Source organism: Erithacus rubecula (genome assembly GCF_903797595.1).
Source record: "Erithacus rubecula genome assembly, chromosome: 27".
NCBI lineage: Eukaryota > Metazoa > Chordata > Aves > Passeriformes > Muscicapidae > Erithacus > Erithacus rubecula.
Window position 1 is genome coordinate 1,651,479 of NC_136679.1, and position 11,690 is coordinate 1,663,168.

Below are 11,690 nucleotides of genomic sequence, written 5' to 3' on the forward strand. Positions count from 1 at the left end.
AATACTGAGGAATAAAGTGTGCTGTAATGAGCATTTCCACTGCCCTTGGGCTGATTATCCTCACTGCCAACTGGACACCGTGCATGGCTCAGGCTGAGGCAGATGAAGCAGCCAGGCTCAGCAGTGCTGCCTGGTTCTCTTGGCCTATTTCAGCAGGAGGAAATGCCACATGCATCAATTATGAGGGGAAAAAAGCCCTAAGTATGTACTAAGAGCCATGGAGAGTCACAAATGAGCTGTGCTTCCTCCTAAAAGCTTTTCCAGCACCTCCACTTCTTCAGTGGGCCTCAAACTGAGTGGGACAATTTTAGTTGGATACATGGAGGAAATCCTTCCCTGTGAGAGTGGTGAGACCCTGGGTCCCTGGAAGTGTTTGGGCAGATTGGGCAGAGCTTGGAGCACTCTGGGATAGTGGAAGTTGTCCCTGCCCTGACAGGGGGTGCAGTGTCCCCTCCAACCCAAACCATCCTGGAATTCTGTGATTCTAAAAGTAGAAAAATAGCTCAAATATTTAAGTATCACATTGCAAAGCAGTTTGTGACAATAATTCTGTGGAAACTCATAAAAACCTGACAGGAAGTGGCTTCTCTGTGACCTTTCCTGTGTGAAAGTCCTCTGCATCCAGCCAGAGCTGGGTGCCTGGGGCAGCAGCTGAGCTTTCATCCCTCACACCTCTCTTCCCTGTCACACCTTGGGATACACAAATCCCTGTGATCACCTCTCACCTCATCCCTCTCTACCTCCCACAGCTACAACAGCTCATGAGGAACTGCAAGATCCATTCTCACTGTTTTAAACACTCCTCAAATTCTCCTCTTCTGCTTGGCTCTGGTTTTACAGGAGGAATCATGGAAACCTGAAAACTCTTGGTGAGGTGGGGCAACTCCATCACCCCTGCAGGCTCACCCCTTTGAACCCCCACCTTAACCTGCTCTGGTCCCACAGCTCTAACCACACTTGGTGCCAAGGAACCACCACAACACCTTGAGAACTCTGAGGAGTCCTCACAAATAATAAATTTAGAACTTCAAACTTCCTGTCCTCTTCTCCACACAGACCTCCTGGATCTCAGCACGTACTGACAGCACACGAGGGCTTTGAGACATCCTCAAATGGCAAAAATAACAGGATAATCTGCCAGCTGGAAGCTGCAACCCATTGTTTTCCCATCAGAGCTGCCTGGAACAACCCACTTGAGAAACACTTAAGGAGCACGTGTTCAAACATTCACTGCAGAGCTGCAAGCAAACTCGTCCATTGGGTGACAGTGACATTTCTGCTCTGGTGTGAAAGTTATCTTGTAACTCCCTGCAGCAGCTTCATTAACCCACAATCAAAATTTTCCTCTAAATTTAAGCCAAGAGGAGCTGAAGGAGCCACAAATCTGCCCAGGACACAAGTTGTGGCCCCTGCTCACAGGTGGTAAGGAGAGGGGCTGTGGGAAGCAGGCAGAACAGGGTTGGCACATCCCAGGTACTCATCACACCTGGCATGGGTGTGATACAGCCCTGGCTAGTTCATCCCCAGGGATTCCTCCAAAGACACATCCAGCAGCAATTCCAGAGGAAAGTTGCCTGAAAACAAACCTTGACTAAGAGTTGAGAGTGTTTCAAGAGTGCCCAGGTGGCACTGAAGGTGCCACAGACACAGGTCCCCAGTGCTTCCATAGGAGGATGAACCTGAGCCTCACTCCATGGAGGCTGATGGTCCTGTGTCTTCTGGGACAGGAAAAATTCCTGGAAATACAACATTTCCCTCTGAGAGGGAAAACTTTGAGGGTCACACAATTTATTAATTGGTACAACTTCATCCTAAAAGAACAACTGTTGGAAAATGGACCTAGCCATGCCTGCCTTGGATGAGTGATGAGAGGGAAAATAACCAGGGAGTGTGGAGGGGAGTGCACAGCCAACTGAAGTGCTGAGCTCTCAACCACAGGCACAGGAAGTGCTACTGTGATTTTTAGATCTGCTTCATTTTCCTACCCACTGAAATTAAATTTTCTCCTATCCAAGCCCAGTGACCACACAATGTGCCTAGCAGCCTTCCTAGAGCCACTGGCATCATCAGATTAATAAGTCCTGTGCAGGCAGTGAAGAAAGATGATTCATTACTGTCAGCAAAGCAGCTCTACATGGATTTTTTTGGGGGTTGAAAAGAAATAAATAAGGCCCCTGACTGAAAGGAGGGTGATGAAGTGTAGCCTGGCTTTAATCCCAGTGTAATCGCTGCCATCACTCCTAATTATTGATAAATATTTCCCTAATTGTGGAAATTTAACAATTAGACATCCTTCCTTCCCTCTTGGAAATCTAATCAGTTCAAAGTTCAGGATGCACTCTGGGGCCACTGCTGAGGAACACACTTCACTTATGGGCTGAGGAAAAGCGGGCTTGCCCCAAACCCTTCTCCTAAAGCCCCCCAAAGCCCCCCTGCCCCCAGCCCATGCCGGGAGCACAGACCCAGGGGCAGGGTGTCCCCTGGCACTGGATATACTGGGAGTTTCCCAGGAACACTCCTCCATCCCTGTGCTCCCGAGGGATTTCAGGACCAAGCAGACAAAGAATCATCCCTGCCAAGAGGATTCAGGTCATAGATCTTGCCCCAGTGACACATTTTCCTCCACCCTGGAGGGGAGACCAAGTCAGTGAGACACCGGGCGGGCAGAGCTCCTTGGAAGTTAATACCGGGATTTACCGGCGTGCTGGAACGCACCGAAGGAGGTCACGCTGTTAATTCTCCTGCTGCTGATCCCTGGGGATAAATCTACATCAGGAAATGAATTACCCAGAGAAGGGTATTAAAAGGGATGATTCTAATACCCTGTTGAAGGAGAAGTGTTGCCTTTAACACTGAGCTCTTCATGCCCACCGTGCCGAGTGCCAGCTCTCTCTCCCAGCAGGATCTGGCCCACAGCACCTCACAACTGGAAAGAATGGGTTGAGAAAAATCCCACCTTGAGGTTCAATCCACCTGGCAGGTTGTGCCCCTGCTCCTGAGACCCCAAGCTAGCCAGAGGACCCCCAGGAAATATCCACATAAACCCATTTTTCTGTTCTTCCCCATTCCCTGTCACACACTGGTCTGACAGTACTGGCAGCTTAAGTCCAGCCCAATTCCATCCATCCCAGACCAAGTTACCTTCCCAAATCTTACTGCAGATTTTTATTAGACTTCTTATGTTTTTTATCCCCCTGTACACCCACACAGGCCAGTGGCTGCTCCACATCCAGACAAACCCCTGGAATTCACTTCCTTTCCCCCGTGCTCATCAGTGTGGGCTGTAATGAGCCTTATGGTTTCCATCCAAGTAATCCACAGACAGGATCCAGATCAGGGCTGAGGCTGATCCCGGGGGACTCAGCATCATCCAGCCCCGTGAGAGGGACACCGGCAGGACTCCAGAGAGCCACAGCCCCACGGACAGGGTGGCAGCTGGGGCCGCGTGTCCTGCGTGTCCCCCAGCCCTCCCCAGCTGCTCCGGGAGCCGCGGGAGGAGGATCCCCAGGGAGTGACCGGAGCGGGGGACGGCAGCCATCTGCTCCAGAGCCCGGGGTCTGCGTCTGGAGACAGCCGAGTGACAAACAAGGTTAATGTCCCACGAGCGGGAACTGTCACTCTGCGTTAGGGCCCGGCTTTCACCTTCCATGGCACAAAACTCCAGCGCGGATCAGGCGGGGAGAGTCTCCGGCAGAGCGGGACGGGGCTGTGACCGGAGAGGGCTCGTGGGGACCGGTGGGACGGAGGTGTTGGAAGGGTTTGTCCCTCCCGGCCGTGATGATCCTGCCCGTGTGCCACGCGATGCCGGGGAGGGCAGGGAACGGAGCAGAGGCCAGGGAAACCACCCCACGGGGTCCTGGGTGTCGCGGGGACCGGCACCGTGCCAGCGACCTGAGCCGAGCCGCGGCTGTTCATTATTGAAGGCTGGGACAAGGTTACCGGAGGGACGGGTGTCCTGTTTCTGCAAGCGCCTGCCCACAAAGACATCGACTGTCGCGGGCACCTCCGTCCTTCCTTTGCAGCCACAACGTCACCAGAGCCCGGTGACACACACACACACACCTCAGCACACGCCGGCCACCGGCTCCGAAGTAAAAGCCAATTTTATTGTCGTATAAAGTATGAACTAAAATGTCCCTTAACCCAAACACGGATGGGTCGGGTGGTCCCAGCATCCCCCATGCTGCGGTGGCCTGGGGGGAGCAGCCTGGGGGGTTCAGTCGGGTCCCCCCCAGCCCCTTTTCTCCTCAGCCGGTTGTAGAGGAGGAAGGAGCTGCCGTGGGGACGCCGCGATGGGAGCTGGGGCTGAGGTGTTTGTGCGTTGCAGAGCTCCTGCTCTGTGTTGGAATCAGGCACTTGTGGAAAGGTGCAGACCCAGCTCCTGGCCAGCTCTGTCCCACGGCTCCCACCGGCACCGGGGCACGAGGGCACAGGGCTGGAGCCCTGCCTGTGCTGAAACACACTGCCCACACCAGGGGCTGGGGCTGGGCCTGGCAACAAGGCAGGTCTGGCCCGGTACAGAGCAGGTTCCAGCAGCTTTGGTTGGTGCTCTTGGTGAGTTAAGGCAATTTAGCATTGGTTGGTTTTAAAAAAGGCCAAAACCAGCAAAACCAGATATCCCAGAGGCCAGACAGGCAGGTGGAAGAGTCTGGGGCTGCTCTGGCTTTGCTTCTGAGTTGCCACTTGGACCCTGCATGCCCAAAAGTGGGCACTGACCCCTGCCTGTGCCAGGCTGTGCTCAGCATCACCTCCACCACTGCCACCAGGAACCTACAGCCCAATACTGGAAGTGTCAAGAAGGGACTTTGGGATATTTTAGGGGAGATTCAGGCTCCTGACAGCAGTGCAGGAGTGGGGAGGGGACAGAGGAGCCATGGCAGCTCCCTCCATCCTGCTTCCCATCACAGTGACCGGTCAGCAGCTTGTGAGGTGGGAGCTCCCCTCCGGCAGGGACACGAGCAGATGGCCAAGGGTGCCTCAAACACCCTCCCACCTGCTCCCCAAGAGCAATGAGGGGAAACCCACTCCCCCAGCATCCCAGCAGGGCTGGACCCACTGCCAGCACCCCAGCTGCCCCTCCATCAGCACCCACATCCCTTGGCAGCCTCAAAGGGCTCTGCCCCAGGGAGCTCGTTCTCCATTTGGTTCTCATTCCCATGATTCTCCTTTGAGGAGAAAGGCCCTGGGTTTGCCCATCATGTCTGAGTGGGGACCCCCACACTCCTTGTCCCACCCGGCCTGAGAGAGCCAGGAAAGGAGCAAGGAGATGAAATGGAAGATGGAGCAGCACCAACTGGTGTGTCCCCAATCTCCTGCCTCTTGGTCCCACTGGCTGCAGTCACAGCCCTTTACCCTCCAGGACCAGTGGCCGTGTACCTGTACTGCTCATCCCCACTGCCCTCCCAGCAGGGACCCAGGTCCTGGCTGCCAGACCATCCCTTGGGCAGCCATGGGGGAGCTGGGGAGAGATGAAAACACCGATTCCATTAATGCCCCAAGGGATCTCTGCAAAGGAAATAGAAAAAGTTTTAGATGAAGTCCAAATGTCCAGGTCAGTCAGATCGATGGCCACGTGCCAGGGGGATGCTCCGGATTGCTCCAGTCCTTCATAACTTGGGAGGATGCTGTGGATCCTCCATGCTCATGGCTGATATCCATCCCTGACCTCAGCCACCAGAGCCAGCGACTCATCAGCTGTGGCTGCTGCTGCCAGGAGGAGAACAGAACAAACCCACGAGTATCTCTGTGCAATGGTGACATCTCCTGCAGCCGTGGCGAGTCCCTGGAGTGGCTGGGCCCCATCTCCACACATCCCCATGTCCTGCAGGATGCTGGTGCTCACACCACAGTGCTGATGGTGGATGACTCCTCCGACCTCCTCTGCTTGCTGGGCAGTGACTTGAGATACTCCAGGTGCCGCCGGGCGTCCTCCTGGTTCTGCCGCACGTAATAGACCAGGTAGGAAATCACCATGGCGAACCAGCCGAACATGGTGACCAGCATGGCGATGTCCGTGGTCTTCTTGTACACGTTGCACAAGTCTGTGTCGGCCATGACCTGCAGGAAAGCTTTGCCCACGTGCTCCTCCTGCGTGGAGGAGTCGCACACGATGCCCCCCGAGGAATCAGCTGCCAGCTCCACTGCACGGATCAGCTCCTGCAGCCGACAGTCACACAGCCACGGGTTGTTGGACAGGTTCACCTTGGCTTTCAGGTTGCTAAAGGTGTCTTTGCTGACCGACACCAGCCTGTTGGAAGACAAGTCCAGAGAGTGCAGGTGCTCTGCCAGGCCCTGGAAAGCCCCACTTTCGATTCTGGTGATGGCATTGTGGGACAAGTCCAGCTCCAGCAGGAGAGGCAGGTCCCGGAAGGCATCGCGAGGCAGGAAGGGGATTTGGTTGAAGTCCAGGTAGAGCTTGTTGGTGTCATTAGGGATGTCTCTGGGGACCTCAGTCAGCTGAGCGTTGCTGCAGCGAAACGTCTTCAGCCCTTCCTCTTCTGAGGGGTAACAGCCCTTGGGGAAGGCAGCAGCTGGGTGGAGGCAGGAGCCCAGGAGGATGAGGAGGAGGAGGAAGAGGCTCTGCAGGAACAGTCCCATGGTGATGGGGCAGAGGAGAACCCCCCGTGCTGCAGTCATGGCGCTGCACTGCCTTCCTCACACCCACAGCGGCTTCAGCTGGACTTGGCACATCTGAGACAGGGACAACAAGGACACAGTGTCAGGCTAGGGGAACCAGGGGCAGAACTGCCACTGTGCTGGCTGTGAGCACCACATCTGACTCTAGCCATGAAGCAGGGACAAGGATGGGGGACCGGGACAGCGTGATGGCTCACGCTTTCCCCCACACCGACCATCATCTCGTTGTAGGCTCCTGCGTGGCAGGATCAGGCCCCAGGGGCTGGGCACGTCTCCTGCGCCGGCAGCTGGGTTGTAACAACCGGAGGCGCTCGGGCTGAGGCAGAGGCGGGGTGAGCTCCAGCCCTGCCAAGGTCACGGCGCCGCGATCGCTGCTCGCAGGAGGCCGATGCATCCTGCGGCGGCCGGAGGACGCACCAGAACGAGCCCCGGCTCCGGGCGAGCAGCCGCTGCAGGCGGCCCCCGGGGAATGCCACGGAAAACATGCAAGCAGCGGCTCAGAAAGGTTCCTGCTCCCGGCTCCACTCTCCGGGAGCGCCCGGGGCACACGCGGACACGCGGCCGGTTTTCTCCTTCCGAGGGGACCGGCACAGGTGGGTGCTGGGTGCTGCTGTGCTCTGCCCACTGCCACCCCACCGTGGGGTCGGGCTGCTCACACCACCCCGTAACCATGGGCCCCATCCAGCCCTTGATTCCGGAGGGGAAAAGCGTCAGCAGGAAAGAAACAAAAACAGAAAAAGGAAATTCACTGGAGCTGAGCGTGCAACCAGTTCCCAGGGTGGTGGCAGCAGATAAGGGCCGTTTCTGAGCGCTCCGAGCTCTGCCCGGCTCTCCCAGCCCCGAATGCCACCACGTCCAGGGGTGCCAGCCTGTCCCTGTGCCGGCCGTGGCAGCGGAGCTCTGGAGGCAGGATCCAGGTGTTCTCCCACCACCTCACAATCAAAGCCACTGGCGCTAACACGCGTCTGTGTCAGCCGGTCAGGCAGAGCTCAGTGCTGCGGGAGCCCCGAGCTGTGCCGCCGGCAAAGCTGCTGATCCCACTGCTCCCCGAAGCGCCCCAACCCCGGCAAACCCGCTTCGGGGCGCTGAGCGGGGCTCCTCGGTGCCGTGCAGAAGTGGCCACCCAAGGGTGGTCCCCACAGCACAGGCAGGTACGCACAGGTGGGCACTGTCACACAGCCCTGCCACGCCGGCACACCCCAAGGTCACACCTGTGCAGAGCTGACACCTGCACTGCCGGAGCCCCGGAATTTAGGAGGCTCCTGAGAGGGAACCAGAGCTCAGGGCACACGAAGGGCACCCGGATCCCGGAGCCCCACACTGCACCAGCCCCCCCAAGTCTTCCAGAGGTAAGCTGGGACAAACACAGCCCCTTGGTACCCTCTTCCAGCTGCCCGGGAAACCACCGGGACGAGCCGGGAACCGGTGTCTCGGGAGGGGGCTGCTTCATTCACGGAACCGGGACACCTCTGCAGGTGGGATGCGGAGCAGGCACGGCAGGACGGCAGACGGGCAGTCCTTGCCCCACCGCGGCTTTCCCAGCCCGCAGCCGGGCGCGGGGATTCCCAGCCCGACCCCGGTGGTCGCCGCCAGCCCCAGGTAATGCGGTTGAGGAGCCGGAGGCAGTGCGGACGCCAGGATTCTCCGTGAGCCCGGGGATGCCCGGGAATCCCCCCGGCCCCGCTCGGCACCGGGGGCGTCGCAGGCGAGGGAAGCCCCGGTGCTTCCCCGGGGGAAGCTCCGCTCTGCGCGGCGCTGCCGGCCCTCCCGTCCCCGCCTCCCGCCCCGCCGGAGGTCCCGTTGCGGACTCACCTGCCTGTGCAGCCCCCGGCGGCGGAGCGGCCCCGCGCCCCGGGCCGGAGCGGCCGCGCCCCGCGCAGCGCGGCGGCCCCGGAGCCGGCGGCGGCGGCGGGGCCGGTGGGCGGGATCCTCCGCCCGGGCCTCCCCGGGGCTCCCCGCCCCCGGCCCGCCCCGCCGGGGGGGCCGTGCAGCGCCGAGCACCCTCGGCCCCGCGCCCGAAGCATTCCCAGCTCCTCGCCCCGCGGGGGAAGCTCTGCCCCGGGTCCTCAGACCGGGAGGCGCGGGAAGACACCGGAGAGACCCAGTGAGGAGCTGCCGAGACCCCCGAGCCAGAGGCAGCTGGTGCCGGGGCGTCCCGGGACACTGCATTGCTTCCGCCCCGCCGCGTCCCCGCTGGGCTCCAGTGGGAGCCCGCCCGGCTCCGCCCGGGCCCTCGGCGCCCCCCGGTGCTGCCCCCGCAACCCCCCAGGAATCCACTCATCCCCTCCCCAGATCTTCGGGGGGAGCAGGACGCCCCTATTCCCACTCCGGCGGGGTCACGGTGCCCCCCCCCGCCCTGCACCGGCATCGCTTACTCGGGGAAACCCGACCCGCGGCGGCGGCACCGGGCGGGGCGAGATCCAGGGGAAGCGGAGCGGGTTCCCAGTCCAGCCCTCATCTTCCCGGGCCGGGGGCCGCCGGGATGGGCCGTAGCTCGGGGTCCCGCCGCACCGGGGCACCGGCGAGGCTGGCTCAGGACCATGGAGAGCGGCCGCCGTTACCGGGCCCAGGGCCGCCGGGAGGGACGCGGCTCCCGCTGCCCCGGTCCCGATCTCCGCGGCGGGACAGCGCGGCCCCGGGCACTGACGTTCTCCCGCTGCGGCGGGAGGATAAACCGTTTAGGAGGCGCCTGGCCTGGATCTCGCCTCAATTAGGAAAAGGGAACCTGACGGCAGCCAGACACGGCAACGGACAGATCCTCCCCAGAGACCCTCGCCCTCCCCGGAGCCCCCGCGCTCTGACAGGAGCAGGCCATTGCTGGGTCTGGCACCCTGAAAGTGTTCAAAAAACGTGGGGATGTGGTGCTTGGGGACATAGTTCAGTGGTGAAGGTGACAGTGTTTGGTTACTGGTTGGAGCCAATGATCTTAGATGTCTTTTTGATGTTTCCATGCCCGTAGCCAAGCCCGACGCTGGACTGGTGCCGGGCTCACCGGGCAGGGTTGTCCCGGGACATCGCCGGGAGCCCGCAGGCAGCAGCCGGCAGCCACACTCGGTGCTCTTGAGCACCTCTCTGGCATCTCCCCGTTCGGGAGCAGCCCCGTGGTGCCCATCACCATTCCCAGCGCCGCCGGGAGCTGTGCACGCAGCGGGAGCAGGGGTGGGCATGTCGGGATGAGGCGGCTCCGGTGACACCGCCACCCGCCCCGGTATGGGGCCGAGGGGCCAAGGTGATGGGGGGGACTGAGCTGGGACCCGAAAAGGCGCTGGGCGACCCCCGCAGCAGGCACAGAGTCGGGAGCGGGAGCAGCCCCAAGGCTGCATCCCACGGAGGTCCCGCGTGGAAAACACAGCACCCACCAGCACAAAACCTGCAGTGCAGCAGGACCCAGGCGGACCCTTCCCACCGCAGGATGGCTAAAAATAGCTGGCACCGGCTTCTCGCTGCCACCACGGAGCTAAATATAACCGGCATCGACCGGGCAGCGGGACCGGCAGCCGGTAGAGCGGGAGCTGAGCACGGCCCGGCACCGGCTGGGGCTGGGAGCGAGCGAGGCCTAGGAATCCACACGGGAACAGCCCCTTGAGCACGGGGGGAACGCGGGTGCAGCTGCTGGTGAGAGGATGGGCACGGATCCCCCCAGGGAACTCCCCGCCCCCAGTGCCGGTGTTCCCTGGGCGGGTGAAGGCGGTGTGTGGAGCCCAGGGAGCGGGTCGGGTCCCCCCCGCGCTGCACCGGCAGCGGCGGCTGCTGCATCACGGAGAGCGATGAATATTTATGGGCGTTTAAAAATAGCTGCTGCATTGTGCTTCCCCCTCACGTGCGGAGCCAGCGGGGTGCGGGGAAGCTGCTAAATTAGATGTCACCGAGCAGAGAGCTGCTCAGTCAGGCAGGAGCGGGATAAAAATAGAGCCTGCTGTGCGTGCGTGGATCTCCTGCAAAGCAGGACCGGATCCCGTGGGATCCCCCGCCTCCGCACACCGGCATCCCCGCACCGCGCCCTGCCAAGAGAGCACCGCAGAGGAGCCGGGCAGGGACAACGCGGTTCTACAGGGCGGCAATCAGTGGCCTTTCATCTGCTTTACCCCACATGTGCATCTCTCCCTGTACAAAGCCCTCTGGAGGCAGACATTGCTGGGATCTGGCTCCGGCAAGCGACCCCGTGCCCTGCCAGCAACACGGTGCCAAGATGTGAGACCCAGACAGCGCCGGGTCTGGCAGCCCGTGGGTTCTGCATCTCCTCGCCCTGCCCTGTAAGGATGTGCGGCTGGAACCGAGGCCGGATGGATGCAGGCAGGGTCAGGACACATAGCTCAGTGTCACCTAGGGGCACCCAGGGACCCTCGACGTCGCTGTGACTGGACCTAGGACAGCACCAAACCCCAGCGTGGGCTGTGCAGAGCGAAGTGTCTGTGCCAGCAGCTCGGGGGGCTGCGAGAGGCACCGGCAGAACCACATGAGCGCCTCGGGCTCCGCACACTGCCAGGGGTTCTGCTCGGCTCCGGGCAGGGGGTTCGCAGCCCAAAGCGGCTCCGGCGCTGCCCCTCCGCTGCTGGGAGAGCCGGCAGCAGGCACACACGGAGCCCTGAACAGATGGCTGCGGCACCCGTGGGCCGTGCCAGCCCCCCGAGTGGAGCTTTGATGGTTGTACAAACAAAAGCGGAGCCAGATGGTCTCCCCCCGCGCTCCAGCGCTGGAATCCTGCGCTCGCTCCCAGCCCCGACCTTGGCCGGGTGTCCTGCAGCGCTGCCGGCCTGCCCGGGCTGTCTGCACAATGCTGCTGCTGGGATTTACATGGAATCACGGAATCAGAGTTGTTTGGGTGGGGAGGGACTTTAAAAACCACCTAGTCTCACTGTCTGCCACGGGCGGGGACACATTCCAGTATCGCAGCTCGCTCCAAGCCCCGTTCAACCTCCAGAGACGGGGCAGCCACAGCTCCTTCGGGAAGCTGCCCCAGCGCTCCCCACCCTCGGATTTCCCCTGGGAAGAGCGGCGGGGGGCGCAGCCCACCCTCCCCGAGCAGGCTGGACGCACCCAGCCGGGTCTGGGTC

General features: G+C 61.0%; 3 protein-coding genes across 7 annotated transcripts in view; 1 reads left to right on the top strand and 2 right to left on the bottom strand.

Moving 5' to 3' along the window:
• Window positions 1-11,690, bottom strand: part of IKZF3 (IKAROS family zinc finger 3) — a 56,899-nt gene that overhangs the window by 44,201 nt on the left and 1,008 nt on the right. The window contains exon 1 of one of the 2 annotated variants that reach the window (XM_079327548.1): window positions 2,437-2,823. The exons of the other annotated variant lie outside the window; for it this stretch is intronic. Within the exon in view, the coding sequence (XP_079183674.1) occupies window positions 2,437-2,524 (88 nt within the window). The 5' untranslated portion in view covers window positions 2,525-2,823. Of the gene's footprint in view, window positions 1-2,436; window positions 2,824-11,690 lie in introns of those variants that run through there. 2 annotated transcript variants of the gene reach the window in all.
• LRRC3C (leucine rich repeat containing 3C) lies at window positions 4,069-11,631 on the bottom strand. Of its 4 annotated transcripts, none has more exons than XM_079327559.1 (2): window positions 8,449-8,589; window positions 4,069-6,690 (listed from the first exon to the last, which is right to left on the bottom strand). In XM_079327559.1, the coding sequence occupies exon 2, from the start codon at window positions 6,634-6,636 to the stop codon at window positions 5,839-5,841; it is 798 nt and encodes a 265-aa protein (XP_079183685.1). In that variant the 5' UTR covers window positions 6,637-6,690; window positions 8,449-8,589; the 3' UTR covers window positions 4,069-5,838. The 4 variants fall into 4 exon arrangements, with proteins under 4 accessions (XP_079183685.1, XP_079183686.1, XP_079183688.1 ...); XM_079327560.1 differs by having other exon boundaries at window positions 4,069-7,323; window positions 8,449-8,561; XM_079327562.1 differs by lacking the exon at window positions 8,449-8,589 and adding an exon at window positions 11,493-11,631 and having other exon boundaries at window positions 5,369-6,690.
• Window positions 6,804-8,744, top strand: LOC306812897 (uncharacterized protein; the record flags this gene model as incomplete). Its single annotated transcript, XM_079327817.1, has 3 exons — window positions 6,804-6,930; window positions 7,396-7,985; window positions 8,112-8,744. 3 exons carry the CDS (start codon window positions 6,804-6,806, stop codon window positions 8,742-8,744), a joined length of 1,350 nt encoding a protein of 449 aa, XP_079183943.1.

Coding starts and splice junctions, on each gene's coding strand:
- LRRC3C (XM_079327559.1), bottom strand. CDS start 6,636: ATGACTGCAGCACGGGGGGTTCTCCTCTGCCCCATCACCATGGGACTG.